At 38.2% G+C, this 27,067-nt stretch overlaps 1 protein-coding gene across 2 annotated transcripts in view; it reads left to right on the top strand.

The window, feature by feature from the left end:
- NSF (N-ethylmaleimide sensitive factor, vesicle fusing ATPase) overlaps window positions 1-27,067 on the top strand; it is a 210,663-nt gene that overhangs the window by 135,845 nt on the left and 47,751 nt on the right. For both annotated transcript variants that reach the window (XM_007529655.3, XM_060203295.1), the window contains exons 13-15: window positions 706-801; window positions 7,539-7,695; window positions 11,689-11,822. In XM_007529655.3, the coding sequence (XP_007529717.2) occupies window positions 706-801; window positions 7,539-7,695; window positions 11,689-11,822 (387 nt within the window). The remainder of the gene's footprint in view (window positions 1-705; window positions 802-7,538; window positions 7,696-11,688; window positions 11,823-27,067) is intronic.

Here is a 27,067-nt window from a genome sequence, read left to right on the forward strand (position 1 = left end):
TTGATGACCCCAATATACATCAGTGAGTCATTGTCTACAGTAGATATTTAGATATTTATTTTGGAGATGTGATTTTATTGACTTCTGGTTTCTAGTTTTTCTAATGAGAAGTATCATGCCATATTTATTCCAGATCCTTCTCAGCCAATCTGTTTTTGTCTTTCAAAATGATTTTAGGACTTTCTTTTCATCTTTAGTACTCTGGAAGTCAAAAATAGTGTATCTGAATAGATGTAGGTTTATGTTCATTTATTCTGATCAGCCTTCATTAAACCTTTAAACCTACACAGATGCACCTTTCTTCAGTAATTCAGATATTTTACTAATGACTTTATTTTTTTAAGATTGCATTTTTTTTATTAATAAGAAAAATAAGGGGAGAGAGTGAAAGGACCAGACATCACTGTAACACATGTGCTACTGTTGAACTCAGCACCTCATGCTTGAGAGTCCAGTGCTTTATCTACTTCAGCACCTCCTGGGCCTCTCTGCCTTTCATTGTTCTTTCTTTATCACTCTTTGCTCTTTTCCTTCTAAAACTATTAGATCTAAAATAATATGTCATAATTCATATAACTGCTACCCTCTTGGTAGAAAATTTTTATCTGTAAATGTGTCTCTTAAATCTTGTGGTATTGTGTTCTCAGACTGAAAATATTGTTTAAGCCTAGAAGTCCTTACATTTTGTTTTCATTGTCTAACCAGGCCAGTACTAAAGTAGAAGTGGACATGGAGAAAGCAGAGAGCCTGCAGGTGACCCGAGGAGACTTCCTTGCTTCTTTGGAGAATGATATCAAGCCCGTGAGTATCAGTATTTAGTGATAGATATAAACCAAAAAAAAATTTAGGAGAAAAATAAAATGACATTTTACCCAATTGTATGGAAGGTTTTTTTTTTCTTTATTGGGGGGATTATTGGTTTATAGTCATCACTAAAATGCAGTAGTTTATACATGTGTAACATTTCTCAGTTTTTCACATAACAATTCAAACCCCTCTAGGTCTTCCTCTGCCATTATGTTCCAGGAACTGAACCCTTCCCCCATCTCCAGAGTCTTTTACTTTGGTGCAACTCACCAAACCCAGTCCAAGTTTTGCTTTGTATTTTCCTTTCTGTTCTTATTTTTCAACTTCTGTCCATGGGTAGATCATCCCAAATTCATCCTTCTCTTTCTGGCTTATCTCACTTAACATGATTCCTTCAAGCTCCATCCAAGATGAGGTGAACAAGGTGAATGCCTTTAAGGGGTCTCTTTCTTTGGGTGGTGGTTTATTATTATTATTATTTAATTTGATGTAGTCCCATTGGTTTATTTTTGCTTTACTCTTCTTGCTTTACTCTTCTTGCAATTAAATTTGTATCACTGAAAATGAGTATAAAATTTAGATGGAAAAGAATTCTGCCACTATGTTCCTCTAAATATTTAATAGTTTCTAGTCTAACATCCAACTCCTTGATCCACTTGAATTTTTAAATTTTTTTTATCTATATTTATTGGTGATTTCATTATGATTGACAAGATTGTGGGATAAGAGAGGTACAATTCCATACAATTACCACCACCACAATTCTGTATCCCATCCCCTCCATTGGTAGTTCCCTATTCTTTTTTTTTTTCTTTTTTAAAAAATTTTTATTAGTGATTTAATAGTGATTGACAAGACTGTGGTATAAAAGGGGTATAATTCTATATAATTCTTACCACCAGAATTCCACACCCCTCTTCTCAATTGGATGTTTCTTTTCCTTTCTTTTTTTTTTTTATATAAAATGAAAATATTGACAAGACATAGGATGAGAGGGGTACAATTTCACACAATTTCCCTTTTTCCAACTATGACACCATCTTCCTAGACAATAACTTGGGTCCACCTGAATATTAGATGTCAGGCTCAGGCAAAAACTAGTAAAGTCATGGGCCCTAAAATAGACCTACTAGCTTTTTCCAAAAATGGAGACCCCAAATCTTCATCTGCAATATTTTTTACCATTGAGACTGTAGGTTTGCTATATATGGACTCCACTATCTTGAGGAATTTTCTTCTTTTTTCTTATTGCAAAGTATTTTCTTAATTATTATTATTGATCTAATAATTATTGATAAGATTGTGGTATAAGAGGTGTATAATTCCATACAATTCCCACCACTAGAGTTCCTTATTCCACCTTTCCATTGGAAGGTCCCTATTCTTTATCCCTCTGAGTATGGACCAAAGATCTTTATGAGGTGCAGAAGGTGGGAAGTCTGGCTTCTGTAATTGATTCTCCACTGGACATGGGCATTGACAGGTTAATCCATACCCCCAACCTGTTTATATTTTTCCCTCATGGGATAGAACTCTGGAGAGGTGAGGTTCTAGGACACATTAGTGAAATTGTCTGCCCAGGGAAGTCAGGTTAGTATCATGGTAGCATCTGCAATTTAGTGACTGAAAAGCACTAAGATATAAAGCAGAACAAGTTGTTTAATAATCAGGAACCAAAGGGTAAGAGTATGACAGATGAATTTTTTGGTCTCTGTGTTGGAAGTAGCTTTAAAAAAAAGTCTATTTTAGGTATATTCCAAAGGGACCATAACTTTACTAATTTTTGGCTTAGTCCAGCAGATAACATGCAGTTGGGCTTAGAAGTATTGTCTGGGAAGATAGTGCCAGAGTTGAGGATAGGACTAGAAAGCTGGATCAGGGCAGAGAGGAACTCCCACATATGGGAAAAGTATATAAACACCATTAACTGTAAATCCCATGGATCTGACCTAGGACCCATGTCTATTCATATTTAACACAGGAGTCTGTATAACCTCTGCATTTCTGTCAGTCTGAGCTGAAATTCCATGGTCATAGCTAGGAACATTCTAGGCTGCACTTATATTAGGACCAGTCTTACTTGAGTAGCAGAGTATGTTGACCCAGCCTCTCTCCGGTGAGTGGGGCAATTTCTACCATTGTTGGTCTACACTGAGGGCAAGGTCTTGTAGAACCCCACAGGGGGTTTATGATGTTGTTCCTGATGGAGATGAACTTCCTTGAAGGAAGTTCATCTTCTTCAAGGAAGTTCATCTTCTTCAAGGAAGTTCATCTACGCCGATGACATCTGCTGTGCAACTCAGGCATCCAAGTTCGACATCCTCGAGGAAACACTCACGAAAGACATGTCTCTGATATCTGATTACTGTAAAAAATGGCGACTAATCCCTAGCACTGCAAAAAACGGTATCATCTGTTTTCCATCTACACCATGCCTCGGCCTCGCGTGAGCTTAATGTGCAGCTTGGTGATACGAGAATCCGGCATGAAGCCCAGCAGTCTATCTTGGCGTTACTCTCGATCGCACTCTGTCATTTCACGAACATCTCATAAAAACTGCAGCAAAAGTGGGTGCGAGGAATAACATCATTGCAAGATTGGGCAGCTCCTCATGGGGCGCGAGCGCTTCCACACTACGATCATCATCTCTGGCATTATGCTATTCCACTGCAGAATACTGTGCCCCAGTATGGTTCCGTAGCCCCCATATCCACTTGGTCGATTCCAAATTATATTCTTCCATGAGGATAATTTCTGGAACCATCCGTTCCACTCCGGTTCCATGGCTGCCAGTTCTTAGCAACATCGCCCCGCCAGATATTCGTTGGGATGCGGCATCATCTAAGTTCATTTCCCACGTCTACGCTCGACTGGACCTGCCAATATACGCGGATATCTTCGCCCACCCTGTCCAACGCTTGACGTCTCGTCACCCAGTCTGGTCCCCTATGCCTACACTGAACTTCTCTGTTCCTGTCTCTTGGAAACAGAGTTGGCAGTCAGCTGAGGTAAAGAACAAACACCTCATCACAGACCCCTGCAAGCGTCAACCCGGCTTTGACCTAGCACGTTATGATTGGGCCCTCCTCAATGGCTATCGAACAGGCCATGGCCGGTGCGCCGCTATGTTCCATCGCTGGGGAGCCAGAGACGACCCGAATTGCCCCTGCGGCTACAGACAGACTATGACCCACATAGTCAACGACTGCCACCTCTCCAGATTCAAAGGAGGTCTCGAAACTTTACATCAGGCTCAACCTGACGCTGTTGACTGGCTACGGAAGAAGGGCAAACGCTAGAAGAAGAATGGAGGTGACCAGTGATGGTGGAGAGAGGGATCTGTTTGAGGTCTAGGCCTATCATATCTATATGGGAATCCCAGGATTCCCAGACCAGGGCCCTGGATGGTGGGGTGGCCTGGTAGTGACCAAAAGAGCCATCATTAAAGTGTGTCAGTCTCCTGCTCTTACCTAGCTTTTGTAGTCCTTACTTAATCTGAAGAGAGTAGGTGAGGAGGGTATCTAGGTCTGAGTAGAAAATAATTGATTAAGTATCTTATGGTGTCTTTTTTAGGTCTTTCTCCTTGCTTGCTGCACTTATTGAGTCACTGTAGACTATTGTGCACTTTTACTTTCAGGTATATATATTTCCTCCAACTTATGTGCACATGTGCAACCTGTGCACGTGTGCCCTACCTCCTGGGCCTTGGTCTATATCTAGGTTCTGTAACTTTGTTAGGAGGTGCACCAACCAAAGTGGAACAAAGGAAAAGTCTCACCCAAGTATTGGAGGGAGCTGAAGGGTTGATATCCCACACTTGGCATCTCTGGACACAGTCTGAAGTGGAACAGGTAGAGGTGGCACTGGTTGTATTAGTCTGATTGAGATCAGCAGATGCAGTATCAAATGGTATGGATCAAAAGAAGCATAAAGGAAAACGAGCAGTGACCCAGAGGCTCCAGGTCTGGGAGAAATACAAGTTTAATGGAGAATGAGGAAGGTTCCTTGCTTTCTTACATTTAAGAAGATAATAGGTAATTATTATTATAACTGAGTTATTTGGGAACTTGATTTATTTTGAAAGTCCCATGGTTAGGATTTACTGTACTATATAAGACCTTACAATGATTTATATCATTTAATGCTATTTACAAATAACTATATTTCATATACTGATAAGACCAGTTACTTCTGGTCTCCTTGGTCTAAGATTATGGGTGATTTACTATTTTAAAAAATGTAGTTATTATTAGAAATGCTTTAACAATTTAAGCCCAATGTTACAATTCAATCAGTTTGCTCTTTTGCAGCCTTAAGTGCTTAGACTGAAGGAATATATTCTCAGAACTAAAGTCTATGTATTAAAAACCTCATGACATTCAATCTATTTTACCTCTTTCATATTGATTAAATAGTGATTTATAAGACTATAGGTTAATAGGAGAATATATTAACACCATTCCCATCACCAAAGGTCTGTGTCCCTACCCCCCTACCCCCCACCCCCCGTACAGTAAAGCTGAAAAATCTACCTCCAGAGTTTTTACTTTGGTACAATACTCCAAACTCAGTCAAATTCTGCTTTGCATTTCCCTTTCTGTTCTTCCTCAACTTCTGTTTATGAGTTGGATCGTCCCATACTTATCTTTCTCTTTCTGGCTTACCTCACATAACATAATTCTTTCTAGCTCCATCCAAGATGGGTCAGAAAAAGTAGGTTCATTATTCTTAATAGCTGAGTAGTATTCCATTCTGCATATGTACCACAACTTTCTCAGCCACTCATCTATTATTGGGCAGCTGGGTTGCCTCAAGGTTTTAGCTATTACAAAAATTTACTGCTATGAACATAGGCATACCTATATCTTTTTGGATAGGTGTGCTTAATTCCTTTGGATATATGCCTAGGAGAGAAATTATAGGGTCATAAGGAAGGTCTGTTTCTAGTCTTGTAAGGTTTCTTCAGACTGCTCTCCACAGGGGTTGGACCAGTTTACATTCCCACCAGCACTGCAGGAGGATTCCTTTGCCCCCACAATCTCTCCACCATTGGTTGTTGCTCTTATTTCTGATGTATGACATTCTCACATAGGTGAGGTGGTATCTTAATGCTGTCTTTATTTGCATTTCTTTGACAGTCAGTGACTTGGTGTAATTTTTCATATATCTGTTTGGCCTTTTGTATCTCTTCTGTAGTGAATATTCTGTTCATATCCTCTCCCTACTTTTGAATTCGGTCATTTGCTTTTTTTTGTTGCTAAGTTTGGTGACCTCTTTATATATTTTGGTTATTAACCTCTTGTCAGATGTATGGCTCTTCTCCCATTCTATGAGGGGTCTCTTTGTTTGGTTAGTGCTTTCCTTTACTGTGCAGAAGCTTTTTATTTTTATGTAGTCCCATTGATTTGTTTTTGTTTTAGTCTTCCTCACAAATGAGTTTGTATTATCAAAGATACCCTTGAGGTTTAGATGGGAAAGTGTTCTATCAATATTTTATTGCTATTTTTATGCTATTGGCATATAGCTGTACCATATAAAGTAATGCCACTGGTTGCTTCTTTCTCCCTGGTCTAAGCTTTTAGGAGATTTAATATTTCAAAGAACAAATCATTATTAGGAATGTATTAACAATTTGAACCCACTGTTAAGATTCAATCTGATTACCTATTTGAAATTTTAATTGCTTAGATTGAATGAACATATACTCAGAGATATGATCTATGCATCAAAATGTTTGAGACATTCGATCCATTTTCCCCTCATATTAATTAAATATTGATTTGTGAGAGTATAAGTTAATAGGAGTGTATATTAACACCATTCCTACCACCAAAGGTCTGTGTCATGTCCCCCACCACCCCCAACTGAAGCTGAACATCTACCCTCAGTCAGAATCTGCTTTGAGTTTCCCTTTCTGTTCTTCTTTCTCGAGTTCTGTTTGTGAGTGGGATCATCCCATACTCGTCTTTGTCTTTCTGACTTAGCTCACTTAACATAATGACTTCTAGCTCCATCCAAGATGGGTCAGAGAAGGTGGGTTCGCTGTGTAGTATTCCATTGTATATATATACCACAGCTTTCTCAGCCATTCATCTATTGTTGGGCACCTGTTTTGCTTCCAGGTTTTAGTTATTACTAATGTGCTGCTATGAACATAGGTGTACACATATCTTTTTGGTTAGTTGTTCATTTTTACCTTGTTCTAAATATTTTATTTATGTACAGGGTCTTATCTGCATGCCACTTACTTTGTACCCATTTTTACCACCAAGCTAATATGGCTGACTTCCTCATTACTATTTGGCATTCCCGTTTTATTCCATAATGCTTGTAGTCAAAATTGGGATAATATCTTTGTCTATTGAGCCAGCTGTTATTAGAATCTAATTTCCAAATTTGTAATATTTCTTTCTCTTTGTTCTGAAGATTACAGCTAACTCACTCTTTATAGAAAAAAGCACATTGTTACTTACATACGTTCCCTTTTTCAGGAACTATAAAGGCTTGTACTGTGGTAGATGTAAGTCTGGAATCTATTGTGTTATTCCATTAAGTCACATAGAAGTCTTACCAGAAAAGTAGGAAACTTAATGAGAACTTATAAAAAGTTTTCAGACTTTTTACATTAGTGTGGGATATTCCTGAAATCTTTAAGTATACAGTGACAATGTATCTTCTGTACTTTAAATACTCTTGTTCTAAGTGCCTTGAACTATCCTTTTCTTTCAAAGGCATTTGGTACAAACCAAGAAGATTATGCAAGTTACATTATGAATGGTATCATCCAATGGGGTGATCCAGTTACTCGAGTTTTAGAAGATGGAGAGTTGCTGGTTCAGCAGACTAAAAACAGTGACCGTACACCATTGGTCAGCGTCCTCTTAGAAGGTGAGAAAAAGTGATAAGACGACATGAAAGGTAAAAAAGAAAATAAACTAACAAACAAACAAACACTTTTATAAACTCACCTAGCACGTTCAGTTATAAACACTTTCATTATCTGAAATGATAATCCAGTCTATGTTCACATTATTATTATTTTTTTTTAACCAGCTCTGGCTTATGGTGGTGCTGGGGACTGAATTTGGAATCTTTGGTGCCTCAGGCATGAAAGACTGTTTGCATAACCATTATGCTGTCTCTCTCAGCCCCACATTACGTTTTTCATGTGGTGTGTTATTGGTGAATACCATGTAGTTTTTTTTATAGGATACTATCTAAAATTCTGTAGTACTTAAGTAGACTCTATGTTAGCTATTGATTAAATTAAGTAGATACTCAATGAGTAGTTACTCTGTTTTAGGCACTGAACTAGTTGCTCAAGATACAAAGACACTCAGAGTTTAGTTTGGTCATGAAAAAAAATGGTGTTAACAAATTCCTAACTATAGTGTGTGTATGTATGTCTATATATATATGTGTATATGCAAGTCATTTTGCCTGGGGTTAGTCAAAGAAGTCTAAAGATAATGCTTAATTTAAACCTTAAGGACCAGTTAGGACTTTGCAGAATAGATAAAAAGAAAGGACATTATATTTACAAGTTTGATTTGTATTTAATATTATTAGATTAGAAAAGTTAAGTGTGTCCATAAGATAGAAAGGTCTAGAGGTAAGAGATCCCTAAGGGAAACATAATGAAGGGAAGCTGATTGTTAGACAAAGCAATTGAAAATATTCTAAGGAGAGGGAGCAGAGAGAGAGAGAGAGAGAGACAGTGTGTGTGTGTGTGTGTGTGTGTGTGTGTGTGTGTGTGTGTGTGTGTGTGTGTGTGTGTATGTTGAGGGTGGGCTCAGGACAGGGTAGGAAGGATATTAAAACAGAAGTGGAGACTGGCAAGATATGAGACTAGAAAAGTAAAGAGTAGCGCCAATTCCTACAAAGTCTTGTGAACCATTATTAGACATATCTGTGTGGCAATGGGAAGCAATGTAGGGTTTTAGGCAGTAAAATAACAGTTTTTACAAAAGTATTTTTTGAAACATCATCAGGACTGCCTTGTGATGGGGAATGGATTAGAGAGTTACATAGTGGCGCAAAGCTCAAGGACCAGCATAAGGATCCCGGTTCCAGCCCCTGCTCCCCACCTTTAGGGGCGTCGCTTCACAAGTGGTGAGGCAGGTCTGCAGGTGTCTGTCTTTCTCTCCCCCCTCTGTCTTCCCCTCCTCTCACCATTTCTCTCTGTCCCATCTAATGACAATGCATCAAGAACAACAACAATAATAACTACAACAACAATGAAAAACAAGGGCAACAAAAAGTAAAATAAATATTAAAAAAAATAAAATAATGAATTAAAATAAAGTTACATAGTGGTAGTAGAAACAAGTAAGTTGACAACTTTGTGTATTTTAGGAAGTTAAAAAAACACTTATTTTTATAATAATTAATAGTCATAAATAAGCTAACATTCTTTGAACTCTTACTATTTACTGGTCTTTCCACTCACATCTTATACCCATTATCACATTAAACTTCAGTTTAACCTGAGGAGGTTAGTTAGATACTGCTGTTACCTCTATTTTAGTGAAACTTAAAAAACTATATTGAATATAAGGATTAGTGTCAAACATGACCTCCAGTTTTGTTTTGTTTTTTTGCCTTCAGGGTTATTGCTGGGGCTCTGTGCCTGTACTACGAACTCACAGTTCCTGGAGGCTATTTTTCCCTTTTGTTGACCTTGTTGATGTTATTGTTATTGTTGTTATTGCTGTTGTTGTTGTTTGGTAGGACAGAGAGAAATCAAGAAAGGAAGAAAGAGAAAGGGAGGGAGTCAGCGTTAGCGCAGCGGGTTAAGCACACGTGACATGAAGTGCAAGGACCAGCATAAGGAACCCAGTTCAAGTCCCTGGCTCCCCACCTGCAGGAGAGTCGCTTCACAGGCGATGAAGCAGGTCTGCAGGTGTCTGTCTTTCTCTCCCCCTCTCTGTCTTCCCCTCCTCTCTCCATTTCTCTCTGTCCTATCCAACAACAATAACAACAAAAATAAAGGCAACAAAGGGGAATAAATAAATAAATAAAATATTTAAAAAAAAATAAAGAGAAAGGGAGAGAAAGACACCTGCAGATCTGCTTCACCGCTTGTGAAGTGACCCCCCTGCAGGTGGTTTCAAACCGGGATCCTTCCGCTGGTCCTTGAGCTTTGCATCATGTGTGCTTAACCTGCTGTACTATTGCTCGACTCCCGACCCCCAGATTTCTAATATACACAGCAGGTGATGCCTCTACTAAATCAGGAAAACCAGTATAGGAGCAAGTTCATAGGTGAAAGATCATGAGTTCAGTTTTGTATATGCTGAGGTTGAGGTTCCCATAGAGTAATGAACTAAACATTTTAACTGGCTTTTTGGGTTTGTGGATCTAGAGGTCAAAAGAGAGATCTGACTGACAACATTCATGAGTTATCAGTATATAAGCTGTTGTTAAATCTGAGGAAGTTAATGAAGTCACCAAAAGGGTGAAGATTGAGAAGAAAATGAGACCTTACCCCTGAGGGGTGTCAGCTCTTAGGAACTAACTAAAATAGAAAGCATTGACAAAGGAAACTTGGAAAGAGTAACCAGAGAGGTAAGAGGGACGAAAAGAAAAGTTTCAAGAAAACTATTTAAGAAAGTAAAAGATCTGTCAATTGTATGAACTATTTTTACAGTGACCTCCACTGGATGCCTTTCCTCTTTACCTTCCATCTATCCTTTGGCAACCTTGTGGCTTCCATTCCCATTATTGGACAGAGATTGTCATCAGCATTACCAAAAATTTCTGTCACCAAATCCAACAGATATTTTACCTGTTAACCTCTTAGTAATATGCAATTGATCTTCCATTTTCTTATTTTTCTTGAAAATTTTCTTTTTCATGTAGATTAGTATTCTGATGGGCTGAGTTATGACCATAGCCACAGAGTTTTTCTTCTTTATCACACCACCATGCAGACTAGAGTATATTTAATACTGTTGGAAAGACTGAAAGGAAGAGAAAGAGACTGAACATATGGGAGAAAGAAAATAATAATGTAAGGTTGCTAAGAAGGAAGAATTGATTTGAGTTATGGTTGGACAAGGGGCCCTTCTTTCATTACACAGATGGGTGGGAGGGATATCTCAGTATAGGTGAGTTTGCAGATATGATTGCCTGTATGAGAATGCCCACTTCTTTATAATTCTAGCTTTTTAGGTTTCATTGACTTCTTTTTAAAATTTTTTTTTAATTATCTTTGTTTGTTGGATAATCAGAAATAGAGAGGGGAGCGGGAGACAGGGAGAGAGATAGAAAGAAAGAGAGGGAGAGGAGCCTGCAGCACTGCTTCACCACTCGCAAAGCTTGCCCCCCCTGAAGGTAGGGATCGGGGGCTCAAACCTGGGTCCTTGTGATTATAACATGTGTGCTCAACCAGGTGTGCCACCACCTGGCCCCCATATTTACTTCTAATAAGGCAGTTTTTCCTTGCTTCCAGTATGATCTTCTAAGAAGATTGTATTTTATCTTATAACATACAATTTGTTAGAACTAATAACCTAAGTACTAATATGCATTTGAATGTATTCTTTTTCAAAGAGGCATAACTGTGTGTATGTGTGTGTATATATATATATATGTATGTATTTAGCTAGCAGCTTATAAGATTAAAACTATATGAAAAGAAAGTAGGAATGTATTTCATCATACTTTTGAGAAATGCTAATCAGTTCATTAAGTTTAGTTGCTAATAAATAAGAGAAAACAGGTCTGTCATGAAACTGTGTCAGAAAATGCTAATGAGCAACTAGTTGAGACCATGGCACATTGTGGATAAAGGTTTAAACTTGTTTTTCATTAAACTTGTTTTATTCCCCTCTCCCTAGGTTGGCTTTATCCCCCTGACTTGCTCTTATCTTTATGCAGGTCCTCCTCATAGTGGGAAGACTGCTTTAGCTGCAAAGATTGCAGAAGAATCCAACTTCCCTTTCATCAAGATTTGTTCTCCCGATAAGATGATTGGCTTTTCTGAGACTGCCAAGTGTCAGGCCATGAAGAAGGTATCAAACTGTTTACTTTCATTTTAGTTGTATGTCTCTGTGTGTTTAGTTGTATGTCTCTGTGTGTACGTACACACATTTAGATGTATGCCTCTGTGTGTACGTACACACGCACACGCACACACACACCCTTTGTAACTGAACATGTATAAAAACCATACCAAGCATTTGTTGTTCTCAAGTGGAGCTAAATTACCAGTAGGATTTGGAGGTAAACAACCACTATTTTAGATATATTTAACTTTTTGATGCATGTTTTTAAAGAACGAGGAGATCCCGGTTTGAGCCCCCGGCTCCCCACCTGCAGGGGAGTCACTTCGCAGGCGGTGAAGCAGGTTTTGAGGTTTCTTTCTTTTTCCCTCCTCTCTCCATTTCTCTCTGTCCTATCTAAGAACACGTACATCAATAACAACAGTAATAACTACAACAATAAAACAAGGGCAACAAAAGGGAATAAATAAATAAATATTAAAATAAAACAAGTTAATGAACAAGGAGAAATTGAGAAGGGAAGGATCAGCGAAACAGACCTGTGCAGCACTGCTTCACTGCTTATGGAGTTTCCCCACTGCAAGTGGGAACCAGGGTTTGAACCCAGGTCTTTGCACATGGTAATGTGTTTATGCAATTGATTTCACCACCACCTGGTTCTATTGATATATTTTTATGAAAATAAATACCTTTATCTTCTGAATTATGCTTCTTTTGGTACATGTTATGATTAATATTCTTAGAAGGATCATAGTTAAAAGAGTGTTTGGTAAAGTGCAGCAAATTCATTTAGGATTTTTTGAAAGTTTTCCATCAATGTGCAAACTCAAACACCTAATAAAATGTACAAAAGTACATTGATTTGTTTATGTGTGTGTGAAGTAGGCTATATAGTTTGGGGGAAGAACAGAGGTACATCATTAAGAAGATACTTTCATTGTTGTTGGATAGAACAGAGAAATGAAGAGAGATGGGGAAGATAGGGGAGAAAGATAAACACCTGCTGACATGCTTCACCACTTGTGAAGCACAACAATAATAATAACCACAACAATGATGAAACAAAGGCAACAAAAGGGGAAAAATGGCCTCCAGGAGCAGTGGATTCATGGTGCAGGCACCCAGTCCCAGCTATAACCCTGGATGCAAAAAAAAAAAAGATACTCTCAAAGTCCTTACAAAAGGATAGTGGTGTAGCAGATAATAATCAGAGTCCACTTGGCAACTTAATGCATTTTTTGTCCTTTCTCTTTTCTCCAACTACTTTTTATCACCTCCTTAACCTACTGCTTTAAACCATTAGTGAAAGTTAGGATGACACAAGATAGAATCAGAGCCCAAAGGGCTCTTAAGACTACCATACTTATCTCTCACATTGTAGTAAGTGCCATCTTGGATAGTAGGTGATGGCTCTTTAAAAACAACAACAAAACCAGTGATGAAGACTTTTTTTTTTTTTTTTTTGCCTCCAGGGTTATTGCTGGGGCTTGGTGCCTGCACCAGGAATCCACTGGTCCTGGAGACCATTTTTTCCCTTTTTGTTACCCTGGTTGTTTTACCATTGTTGTGGTTATTATTATCTTTGTTATTGATGTCATTGTTGGATAGGACAGAGAGAAATGGAGAGAGGAGGGGAAGGCAGAGATGAGGAGAGAAAGATAAACACCTGCAGACCTACTTCACCGCCTGTGAAGTGACTCCCCTGCAGGTGGGGAGCTGGGGGCTCGAACTGGGATTCTTCCACCGGTCCTGTGCTTTGCGCCACATGCGCTTAACTCACTGTGCTACCGCCCGACCCCCAGTGATGACTTTTAGTGACAGTTCCCTTAACTTGGAATAGAAGAAATTATTTTTATTTTTTTAAATATTTATTTATTTATTTATTAATGAGAGAGATAGGAGGAGAGAAAGCACCAGACATCACTCTGGTACATGTGCTGCTGGGGATTGAACTCAAGACTTCATGCTTGAGAATCTAGTGCCTTAGCCACTGTGCCACCTCCCAAACCATAAAATTATTTTTATATCTAATTGAATTGTTTATTTTATTTAAATATTTTTGCATATTTGATCTTATATGAACTAACTAAAAAAAGGTGTGTGAAAATTATGGGTAATAAACTTGAGAATTGGAATATTACATAGTTAAAAACAGCTCAGGAGTTCTTTCCCCATTTCCCTTACTCCAAAAACTCATTTTATAAACTAAGGATAGGTTTACTTCAGTTTCTTAGAAACTAAAGGAAAGAAATATATTTAGCAAAAATTATATTTACCAAAAATATACATTTTATTAATTTAAAATTTCATTTTGTACTTCTCTAATTTGCTTGATAAATATTCTACATAAAGATATTTTTTATTTTAATTAATTTATTTATAATATGGAAACACTAACAAAAACCATAGAATGAGAGGGGTACAATTCCCACCACCAGAGCTCCATATCCCATCCCCTCCCCTGAGAGCTTTCCTATTCTTTAACCCCATGGGAGTATGGACCCAGGTTATTATGAGGTGCAGAAGGTGGAAGGTCTGGCTTCTATAATTGCTTCCCCGCTGAACATGGGCATAAGGATCTTTTACTTTGACCAAATGGGCTGGCAAAATTGCTTACTTGCATGCATGTATTGTTTTGCGTTATGCATAACCCAGGTTCAAGCCCAGCCCTTACCACTGGAGCTTGGTCAGTTTCCCTTTCTCTCTCTCTCTCTCTCTCTCTCTCTCTCTCTCTCTCTCCTTCTCTCTCTCTCTTCCCCCCGCCCAGGGAAATGTGGCCAGCCATTAAAATACAAATAAAATAAAACAAAGCACAAAACAAAACAAACCTTAAATGGCATATTTTATTTTGTGACTGAGGTGAAGACAGTAATGGTCTGGGAAAAGCTGAACAGAGTACCTGTGACCAGTAGTACTTTGGGTCTTTCTTTCTTTCTTCCTCTCTTTCTTTCCTTCCTTCCTTCCTCCCTCTCTCCCTTTCTTCCTTTCTTCCTTTCTTTCTTTCTTTCTTTCTTTCTTTCTTTCTTTCTTTCTTTCTTTCTTTCTTTCTTTTTCCCTCTAATAAGGACCTTTAAACCATTCAACTGGTAAAAAACTTAAATAGTAGCCCATAGGATCCATAGCCTTTGGATTTACCATTTAATCGAACAGCTTTTCCCCTATGCCTATCCCTTAAACTTATTCAAAAGTAGTAGTCTTATATACCTGTGGTAAATTACTGCATTACTTTCCACCAGCTGCCAGCTTCTTCTACCTCAGATGTACTGAGATGTGGGTGTATGGTTCTTGCTTTTCCATAAAGTTTTTAAAAAGTACTTTATACTTCTGTAAATCAAAGCTACTTTGCAAGTGTGAGATATTATCATTTTTATTATTTTAATCTCTTGCAAATTGACTTGAGGGGGGAAGGTGATATATGATGGTTTGGGAGGCCTAAATGGTTAAATTAATGGCTTAATAACTTATGATTTAATCTTTAAATTGTTAAAGTCTTTCAAGGTGAGTTTTAGATGAGTTGAAGGCTAAGGAATATAAAAAATAAGTGTCTATACAGGCATATTCAAAATAGTGTCAGTTCCTGATTCACTGTCTGAACTATACATGCATCTTTAAGATTATAAAAATTACTTTTGTTGCAGGAGCATAAAAATTTATATGAAACATTTTTGGAAAATATATTTTTCTCTGCGAGTACTGAATAGAGAAAAGAAGGAATCATAGAAATTCTAGAAGTATATTAGAAATATTGCAAAATCTTTCCCTGCAGATTGTTTTAACACTGTTATCTAATGATAGGTTGACCAAAGCGTTAGGGCTCAAACCAGTCTAAAGCTGCTAAGTCTTCTACATTGCTTTTGAAAGTGAAATGTAAATGCCATTCTATAGTAGTTTTAGTCTACCTCCCACCTCTCTTCAATTTTAGTATGAGGAACTTTTTATTATTCTGGGGAATACATCTTTTCTTTGTGTTTCACCCCACCAATATTGCATTTTATACTTTTAAGAAATACAGAAAAGAACATAGAAAAAATTATTTTCAATTTTTTTTCTCTGTTCACACACACATTGTATTGGGTACTACACTGCACATACTAGTTAAAACATGTTTTTTCTTTTTGCTTAAAATACAGATTATTATTATTATTGGTTATTTAATAATTATTGACAAGATTGTGGGATAAGAAGGGTACAATTCCATACAATTCCCACCACCAGAGTTCTGAATCCCTGATCCTTGCATTGCAGTCCACCGCGGTTCACCCAAGGTTGCAGACATGGGTTAACCATCATCTCTAAAGCTTTGTCTACATTTCTACATAATCGTCCCATTTTTCTTCCAGGTCTAGTCCTCTCTTCCCCTACAAGCCACACATGCCCCTATTATTTCATCCATATTTCTCTCACCTTTTCATTCTCTCTCTTTGGGACCTGATGGAGCTTGAGTTCAGAGCCCTCTTATCCTCTTCCTCCTATCACTTCTCCCTGACTGGGAGTATGAATCAGAGTTGTTTTTGGAGTGCAGAATGTAGGAGGTCTAGCTTCTGTAATTGCTTCTCTGCTAGACTTGGGTGTGGGCAGGTCGATCCATACCTATCTATATCTTTCCGTAGTTGGGTAGAGCTGTGGAGAGGTAAGGTTTCAGGACATACTTACTGGTGAAATCATCTGCCTGGAGAAGTCAGGATAGACTCATGTCAGTGTCTATAATGTTTCTGGAAGGTGGCTGGACATAAAGTGAGACAAAATAGTTAATGAAGAGGAATCAAAAAGTAGGAACACAGCAGATGAGATCAGAAATCCTAGGGTGGGAAGAAAGCTAGCAAGTCCACCCTAGGCATGTTTCCAGGGGCCCAAGTCCCAGCCTGAGTTTGATAGCTAGCATGAAGTTGGATAAAAACATTGAGAATCCCACCTGCAGGGGAGTCGCTTCACAAGTGGTGAGGCAGGTCTGCAGGTGTCTATCTTTCTTTCCCTCTCTCTGTCTTCCCCTTCTCTCTCCATTTCTCTGTCCTATCCAACAACAATGACATCAGTAACTACAACAATAAAACAACAAGGGCAACACAAAGGAATAAAATAAGTATTTTTTAAAAAATTAAGAAAATGGTGTCAGAGTAGAGAAAGGGGCTAGAAAGTTGGATTAGAGCAGTAAGTAACTCCCATTCTTGGGGGGGAAAAAATCTGTGGATTAAATTAACTATTTACCTCCATCTACCTGACCCAGGGCCCATATATATTTATATTTGGCACCAGATCCTGTGTAGCCTCTGAGTCCCTATTGGTCTGAGCTCACAGCTCATGGTCACAGCTGGGAACATTACAGGCTTCACTCATTTTAGGACCAGTCTTCCTCAAGTGGCAGGGCAGGATACCCCAGCCTCCCTTCGGAGAGACTGGAGCTATCCCTACTATAGGTGCTCTATGGTGAGAGCAAGGTCCTGGTAGTGCCCACAAAAGGGCTTTTGATGATGTTCCTGATGGGAATGACCAGTGATGGTGCAGAGGTCATATCATATTTGTGTGGGAATCCAAGGGCTCCCTAACTAGTTCCCCAGATGATGAGGTGGTAAGATATTATCCAAAAAGGCTGTTACTAAGTGAGCCAATTCCTTGCCCATATCCAACTTTTGTAGTCCTCTCTTTACCTGATGACCTTGTACTTTCTCCTGGTTGTTTAAGCGTTGAGTGTCATTTGTTGGACCCAACCAGAATTAGTTTTTTGGGATATGTTTTCTTTGAGCCTTTCTGTTAGATTGCTAAGGTAATTCAGCCTAAGTCTAATCGATTAGAGAATTTATGATGCCTTCTTTAAGCACTTCAACTAGGATTCCAAGTTTATTAGGTTTAAGTATAATCATCAAGGACTGTTGAACACTGTTACTTGAGTTACGTAATTGCCCCTTCTTTACAAATACATGTATACCTATACCCAGTACCATAAACACTACCCCATATCTAGTATCTGTAACTTTGTTAGATGATGTGCCATCTAATATGGATATAGGTAGTCCCATGTATTAGGAAAGATCTCATTTGGTTTGAAGAGTTGCAATGTTGACATTTAAGGCTCAATATCTCTGGTTACTGTCCACTGTAAGAATTCACTAGTGGCATAATGTGGAGTAGTAGCACTAGCAGTGATTTGGCTAATTTGGTTGATGTCAACATAAGTGGTATAGTGTTAAGGAATCAGAGAGAAGAAATAACAAGAAGTATGGGCAAGTCCTAGAGATTCCAGGACTAGGAGAACTGAGGCTCTTAAAGAAAATGCAAAAGGTTTCTTGTAGTCTTAGAGCTTAGAATAGCAGTAATTGGGAGTCAGGCGGTAGTGCAGTGCATTAAGTGCATGTGGCGCAAAGTGCAAGGACCAGCATAAGGATCCTGGATTGAGCCCCAGCTCCCCCACCTGCAGGGGAGTTGCTTCACAGGCGGTGAAGCAGGTCTGCAGGTGTCTATCTTTCTCTCCCCCTCTCTGTCTTCCCCTCCTCTCTCTATTTCTCTCTGTCCAGTCCAGCGATGACGACATCGATAACAACAATAATAACTACAACAATAAAACAACAAGAGCAACAAAAGGGAATGAATAAATAAATAAATATTAACAAAAAATTTTAAAAAGAATAATAGCAGTAATTAATTATTATTCTAACTAGGTTAGTTGGGGGTTTGTTTTCTATACTAATCTAATGGTTAGCATCTATGGTAATATACTAGACCTTACTTTGCTTTGTGCCCTTTAGTGGTATCTGAACATCTTCATATTTTAGAGATGCTGACAGAGCCAAATTGTCTTGATCTGTCTGGCCTAAAATTGTAATTGACTTAGATATTTAAAAAAATATATGTGGGAGTCAGGCAGTAGCGCAGGAGGTTAAGTGCACATGGCACAAAGCGCAAGGACCGCCATGAGGATCCCAGTTTGAACCCCTTGTTCCCCACCTGCAGGGGAGTCACTTCATAAGCAGTGAAACAGATCTACAGGTGTCTGTCTTTCTCTCCCCCTCTCTGTCTTCCCCTCCTCTCTCCATTTCTCTTTGGTCTATCCAACAATGACGACAAGAAGAAAAACTACAACAATAAAACAACAAGGGCAACAAAAGGGAATAAATAAATAAATATTTAAAAAATAAATATATGTGTGCAGATATATTTTTAGAGCTCCTTAAACAGTTTAAGCCCAGTGTCAGAGTTTGATCATGCAGATATATTTTTAGATCTCCTTAAACAGTTTAAGGAGTCAGAGTTTGATCGTCTTAAAAATCTGAGATCTTAGATATTTAGGCTAATGCTTAATATTTTTTGTCCTTAGAACTGTGGTCTAGGCAGTTAGAGAACTTGAAGTATTAAATCTATTTATACTTGACATGTCACATTAATAGTAATTTATGAGAATATAAATCAATAGGATTATAATTTCACCCCTTTCCCACTTCCCCCACCTCCGTTGGTAACCACTATAGTTTTCCACTGTCTAAATGTAGTTTTGTATTTAGTTTGTTTGTTTCAAGTATGTGTGTTCAGTTCTCTAAATTTCACATGAGTGAAACCATCTTGTGGTTTTCCTTACTTCCTTGCTTACTTCACTAAGCATAATGTTCTTGAGTTCCATCCATTTTATCCCAAATGATATAAATCGTTTTTCTTATTGCTGAGTAGTACTCTACTGAGTTTATGTCCCATAACTTTTTTTATCCAGACATCTGTCAAAGGGCATTTTGGTTGCTCCCAAATTTTGGCTATTATGAATAGTGCAGCTATGAAAATGGGGGTACATATATCCCTTCAAATTAGTGTTATTATCTGTTTTGAATAAATGCCTAGGAGTGGATTTGCTGTATCATAAGGTATTCCCTTGTGTATTTGTTCAAGGGTTCTCCATACTGTTCTATCTCTTGCTGTGAGTGCCATGTTAAAATCTACCATTATTGTGTTGCTGTCAATGTCTCCCTTAAGTTCGGTATTTGTTTTATATATTTGGGTGCACCTGAGTTTGGGGCGTATATATTTATGATGGTTATATTTCTTTGTTGGGTTAATCTTTTTTTTATTTTATTTATTCCCTTTTGTTGCCCTTGTCGTTTTATTGTTGTAGTTATTATTGTTGTTGTCGTTGTGGAATAGGACAGAGAGAAATGGAGAGAGGGAGGGGAAGACAGAGAGGAGGAAAGAAAGACACCTGCAGACCTGCTTCACCGCCTGTGAAGCGACTCCCCTGCAGGTGGGGAGCCGGGGTTCGAACTGGGATCCTTATGCCGATCTTTTAACTATTATGTAGTGTCTCTGATTACTTTCTTTACCTGAAAGTCTATTTTATCAGAAAACAGAATAGCTGTCCCTGTGCTTTTTTGTGAATTGTTAGGCTTGCAGTGTCTTGCTGCATCCTCTTTTATTAAGTTTCCATTTGTCTTTTCTTTGGATGTTTGTTTCCTGAAGACATATAATGAATGGGTCCTGCTCTTTAATCCATTTGGCTACTCTGAATCTTCTGACAGGTAAATTTAGGCCATTCACATTTAGGGTGATTATTGATATTTGTAGTTTACTTACATTCATTCTGATTTTTGTTTTAGTTTGTTTTAAGTAGTTGATTCTTTTTCCATTTGTTTCTATCCTTTTGTGTGGATGAGTTTCTGTGGTGAGTTCCTTACTCTAAATCTCTATTCCCTGTTTTGTTTTATGTTTACCATAAGTGTAATAACTAGATTTGTGTATCTAGAAAAGTCTTTTTTAAGTTGATCTTGATTAACAGTCATTTGATAGACCTGCTTTGTCCTTTAATTCCCTCCCCGATTTGCTTTGTTGCTCTTTCCTATTTTTATTTTGTTCTTAGTTCTAGTCTACTGCTGTTCACCTCACTTAGAATATTGTATTCCTTTCCTTCCTCCTTTCTTGTGGTACTCCATTCAGTAGTTCTTGTAAGGTGGGGCTGATCATGTCAATTTCCTTTAGTTTTTGGATATTTGAGAAAACCTTTATCTCTCTCTCATACTTGACGGATAGTTTGCAGGATACAAGATTTGTGACTGGAATTCCCTCTCCTTTAGAACTTTGAATATGTCATTCCTCTCTCTTCTTGCCTCTAAAGTTTATGAAAAGAAATCTGATGAAAGCCTGCCTCTTGAATAAGTATGTTCTGAGGATGGCCTCAGTGAGGGAAATTCTCAGTTAAAATTTCTCTGAAAATTATCTCTGGTCTTTTGACCCAGTCTTTATCCTCCAATATTCCTATCACTTACATTTGACCTTTCAGTGGAGTCTAAAATTTCAGAGTCACTTCATTCTTTCTAAACCTTTCCTTTCCCTCATTTTTGAATTTAAAGAGTGGACTAACTGTCTTCTAGATTGGAAATTCTTTCTTCTGCATGTGTGAGTCTACCTGAGCTTGGACTGCAGTCAGAGTGTCTTTTACTCCCTACATTCTGTGTAAAGTTTTTCTTTCATGTGTCATAATTGCTTGGTGAATTCTGCTTGAAGCTCTTCTTTCAAGCTTTGTAGTTTCTTAGCAAACTCTGATCTGAATTCCTCTTTTGTGTGTCTTAATTCCATAGTAAAATGCTCTTTTAAGTCTTGCCTAGATTCTTAGAAAGTCCTCATAATGAGCTTTCTACAGTCTGTCTCTAATAGTCTCTCTAAATCTGTAATTCCTTGGAGTTCCTCTGTTTTGTTTCTATCTGATTGATGCGCCATGCTTAATTGTTTATTCGTGTTTCTCTGATTATGCATTTATTGTACTGGTTATTGCTGGATAGCAGGTGGTGCCATTGTGATTTCTCTTGTTTATACGTTCCACTGCAGCAGTGGGTGGTGTCAGAGTTGGATCAGGCTGTCTTGTGGTCACAGATGCTTTCTGTTTTTTGTTATGTCCTTGCTTTAAATTCAGAAGGAAAAGGAAAAAAAAATAATAATAACCTGTGTCAAAGATTGAGAAGTTTTTTTGGTTTTTTTTAATATTTATTTTATTTATTCCCTTTTGTTGCCCCTTTTTTTTTTATTGTTGTAGTTATTATTGTTGTTGTCGTTGTTGGATAGGACAGAGAGAAATGGAGAGAGGAGGGGAAGACAGAGAGGAGGAGAGAAAGATAGACACCTGCAGACCTGCTTCACCGCCTGTGAAGCGACTCCCCTGCAGGTGGGGAGCCAGGGTTCGAACTGGGATCCTTATGCCAGTCCTTGTGCTTTGCGCCACCTGCGCTTAACCCGCTGCGCTACAGCCCGACTCCCAGATTGAGAAGTTTTAAGCTCCTTTCCCTTTTCTTCCAGCACTAGGAACTACATTCACTGGCCAAAATGGCACTTCTCTGGCCTGGTTGCATTAATCTTTCAGCCAGCACCCCAACCGTGCTTGAGAACCCACCTGAGGCTGTAGATCTTTCAGCTGTAGATATTGGGTCTTGTATTTATTTGTTGTTTTGGGGAGAGTGCTGATCTCATCACTGCTATTCCATGACCATGCCTCCCAGAAGTCCTAGACCAAAATTCTTCATGAGGTGTAGAAGGTAGAAGGTCTTGCTTCTGTAATTGCTTCTCTGCTGTCCATGGGCATTGGCAGATCAATTCATACATACCTCCTGCCTGTCTCTATCTTTCCCTAGTGGGGTAGGGCTCTGGGGAGGTGGGGTTTCAGGACATATTGCCCAGGGAAGTTGGTGTCATGGTAGTATCTGCAACTTGGTGGTTGACAATAGGTAATATATGAAGCAGGACAAATTGTTTAATAATCAGGAACCTAAAAATAAGAATATAGTGGGAGTTGTGTGGTAGCACAATGCAGGAGAGTCGTGGTGAAACAGGTCTGCAGGTGTCTGTCTTTCTTGCCCCCTGTCTTCCTCTCCTTTCTCCATTTCTCTCTGTCCTATCTAACAACGATGACATCAATAACAACAATAATAACAACGATGACATCAATAACAACAATTTTTTTTAAAAAAGGGCAAGGGGTAGGGGAGATAGCTTAATGGTTATGCAAACAGACGCTCATGCCTGAGGCTCCTAAATCCCAGGTTCAATCCCCCTGCACCACCATAAACCAGAGCTGAGCAGTGCTCTGGTGTTTCTCTCTCTCTGCATTTCTCTCAAATAATAAATAAATAGATAAATAAATGAATAAATAAATAAAATATTTTTAAAGGGCAACAAAAGGGAATAAATAAATTTTTTTTAAAATTAAAAAGATCAGAATATAGCAAATGAAATTTAGGGTCTTCATGTTGTAAGAAGCTAGGAAGTCTGTTTTAGGTATGTATCAAGGGGCCTATGACTTAACTAATTTTTTCTTTTGCTATTATGTTAGAGTAATATCTATTTTCAGTAATCCCTTTTTATTAAACACTTGGATTAGCTCTAGACTCTCTCTATTTTTTTCTTTGTAGTTTATTTCAGTTCCAGATTCATTCACACTTATAAATGATATTCTGTTGAGGACAGCAGAGTAGCTTATTTTAATAGTGTACTGCTTTGCCATATTTATGACCTAGATTCAAACCGGTCTCCCACTCCATTAAAGGAAGCTTCAGTACTATGGTTTCTCCCCCTTTGGGCCCTCCCTCTGCTTCTTTGTCTCTTAAAAAATAATAAATAAAATAATAATAGTCCTTACAACTACCATGTTAGGAAAATTACTGCCCTTATTTTTCTTATTAGAGTAGGATCACATTATACTGACTGAGAACATGAGCTGAAGATTCAAATTAACTGGAATCTGAATCCCAGCTTTATCATGCTTATCAGCTCTTAAAGTCACTTCATGTACAAGCCTCCATTTTTTTCATCTGTCAAAAGAAGATAGAATTAATAGCTGTCTCATAGGTTTACTAGGAATATCAAATGAGATGGTAATTTCTGTAAAGTACCATGCAGTGCTTTGAGGTGTGGTATATACTCAATAAAGTATTGTTTCTGTTTTTACTCATTACTTTTTAAAAACTTATTATTTACTTTTTTTAATTTATTTCCCCTTTTGTTGCCCTTGTTTTTTATTGTTCTTGTAGTTTTTTATTGTTGTTGTTATTGATGTCATCATTGTTATATAGGACAGAGAGAAATTGAAAGAGGAAGGGAAGACATAGAGCAGGAGAGAAAGATAGACACCTACAGACCTGTTTCACTGCTTGTGGAGCGACCCCCTGCAGGTGGGGAGCGGGGGGCTCAAACCAGGATCCTTATGCTGTTCCTTGCACTTTGTGCCACTTGCACTTAACCCACTGTGCTTCCGCCCAACTCCCAAAATTATTATTTACTTATTGAGAAAGAGAGACCATAGTACCAGTCCAGTAAAGGCCATAGCAGAAATCAAGCTGGAAGCTTCAGGCATGCAAATTTTGCCCTTTAACAGCTGGGCTGCTTTCCTGGCCACACTTTAATATTACTGTATATACATATTTGGGTGTTTCTTTAAGACAAATTCTTAGAATTTTGATTGTTAAGATAAAAAATAATTTTAAAATATTATGATCAAAAATCTTGTATTAAATGTATAAAGTCTACATCTCAGGAAGTTGTACCAATTTACACTTGCAACCCCATCATATGAGAATGTCAGTTTCCTTCAACTCCACCCATACTTGATGTTATTAAAATATTTTTGCCATTTTGATAGGCAAAGGATTAGCACTTATCTCTCCACTGCATTTTTATGATGCTTGTCATTTGATCTCTTTTTTATTTTTATTTATTTATTTTACAAAATTAAATATCAACAGGGGTATAAATCCACTCCGTTTCTACCACCAGAGTTCTGAATCTTCAGTCTCCCCACTGTAAGCTACTGCAGTTCCCCTAAGGTTGTAGACATGGGCCAACCATTATCTTGACAACTATCCATCTACATTTATAAATAATTGCCCCCCTTTTTCTTCCTGATCTAATCCTCCCTCCCTGCTCCAAGACACTCATGACAACATTACTACCTCCATATGTCCCTCTCCTTTTCCTCCTCTCTCCGGGTGCTGATGGAGCTGGAGTTCAGAGCCTTCTTATCCTCTTCTTCCTATTGCTTCTCCCCTGCTGGGAGTATGGATCAAGGTTGTTTTGGGAGTGCAGAAGGTAGGAGTTCCAGCTTCTGTAATTGCTTCTCTGCTGGACTTGGGCATTGACAGGTCAATCCATACCCCCAGTCTGTTTCTATCTTTCCCTAGTGGGCCAGAGCTCTGGAGAGGTGAGATTCCAAGACACACTGGTGAGGTTGTCTGCCCAGAGAAGTCAGGATGTACTCATGGTAGCATCTGCAACTTGGTGTCTAGAAGGTAGCAGGACATAAAGTTAGACAAAATAGTTAATGAACAGGAATCTAAAAGTAGGAACAGAGCAGATGCGGTCAGGAATCCTAGAGTGGAAGAAAGCTAGCAAGTCTACCGTAGACATGTTTCCAGGGGCCCATATCTCTGCCTGAGTTTGATAGCTAGCATGAAATTGGATAAAAACATTGAGAAAATGGTGTCAGAGTAGAGAAAAGGGCTAGAAAGTTGGATTAGAGCAGTAAGTAACTCCCATTCTTTAAAAAAAAAAAAAAAAAATCTGTGGATTGAATTAACTTACTTCCATCCACCTGACCCAGGGCCCATATATATTTGTATTTGGCACCAGATCCTGTGTAGCCTCTGAGTCCCTGTTGGTCTGAGCTCACAGCTCATGGTCACAGCTGGGAACATTGCAGGCTGCACTCATTTCAGGACCAGTCTTCTTCAAGTGGCAGGGCAGGATACCCCAGCCTCCCTTTGGAGACTGAAGCTATCCCTACCATCACTGCTTGATGTATAGGCAAGGTCCTGAGAGGGCCCACAAGAGCTGCATTTTAATCTATATTTTAAAAGACTTTTTGAAAGAATTGCAATAAAAAAAGAATTGTAATGGCAATAGTTTGTAAAATGCAGAAATATTATAGCATTGATTTTTTATAGAGATAAATCATCTGAATATAAACTATTTCATATACATTTTTATTACTTAAACAAGAGGTAAGAGTTTGTTAGTAGGAAGGGCCACTAGGGTTTCTCAAGATTTAATAGTAATTCAAATACTGCTTGTTCATATATGACAGTTGCTGGTACAAATGAAAGTAGTTTATTCTTTATTAATTTAAAACTTCATCTTGTACTTCTAACTTGCTTAATAAATCTCTTCTCCACAGATAAATTCCCCAACACTTTTGAGTGTCTGTGTGAGGTATTTATCATTCCTTTATCCACTTTTGCAGCTATACTTAAAATCTTTTTTGATGATTCTGTTAGTAATGTTAAAAAGACAAAATAGTAGAATCCTATTTTAACTAATTACCTAATCATGATGCTTCCCAAGTACAAAATTAGTACATAGATAAGATAGAACAGTCAGATTTGACTAATTTGTTTCAATAAATTTAACATTCAGTGATTTTTATAGCTATTGCCCACTAATAAGATAATATAGTTTTGCTTTTAAAGAACTGAAAATTAATGGAAGAAATTTTTCTTTGCACCAGCTTTGCAAAAAAAGAAATAATCTTCTTTGAATATCCCCCTGTAAATCCCACTGCAAATTGTAGTCTGCATAGAACAGAATCATGGTGCCTAATCCTCCTCTTTTCATGGTTTAGTCCATACAAAGAGCAGGGTTGGAAATGAGATCTTTTGACAGCTGTTACTAAGCAACAGAATTTGGAAGTTTTTGGTTAACATCCTAATATATCATGTAGCTGATTTGTTGAAGTTTGTGCACATATTAACTGAGGAATAGGCACTGCGGAAGTGATCACAGGTGCCTGGATGGCTGGGTAGCAAGTGTTTGTTTTACTTAATGCACTCTGTGTCTGTTTGGCATACAGGGAGGATGCTGCAGCTCTTTAGTAGAACTTTGAGACCTTGTGGTATCTTATATTAAGACTACCATCATTTGTGACTTGTTGTTTTGTGAAAATGTAAGAATTATCCCTGAAAAGCAGGAAAACAAATAAGAATTTTTTTTTTTGTCTCCAGGGTTATTACTGGGGCTTGCACTATGAATCCACTGCTCCTGGAGGCTATTTTCCCTTTTTGTTGCCCTTGTTTTTTTTTTTTTTGTTTTGTTTTGTTTTGTTTTTTTGTTGTTGTTTGATTGTTTTTTGTTATTACTATCATTGTTGTTGGATAGGACAGAGAGAAATGGGGAGAGGAGGGGAAGACAGATGGGGTGAGAGAAAGATAAACACCTGTAGACCTGCTTCACTGTTTGCAAAGCAACCCCCCTGCAGGTGGGGAGCCAGGGGCTCGAACCAGAATCTTTACACTGGTCCTTGCGCTGGG

The sequence above is a fragment of the Erinaceus europaeus genome, chromosome 12 (assembly GCF_950295315.1).
Source record: "Erinaceus europaeus chromosome 12, mEriEur2.1, whole genome shotgun sequence".
Lineage (NCBI taxonomy): Eukaryota > Metazoa > Chordata > Mammalia > Eulipotyphla > Erinaceidae > Erinaceus > Erinaceus europaeus.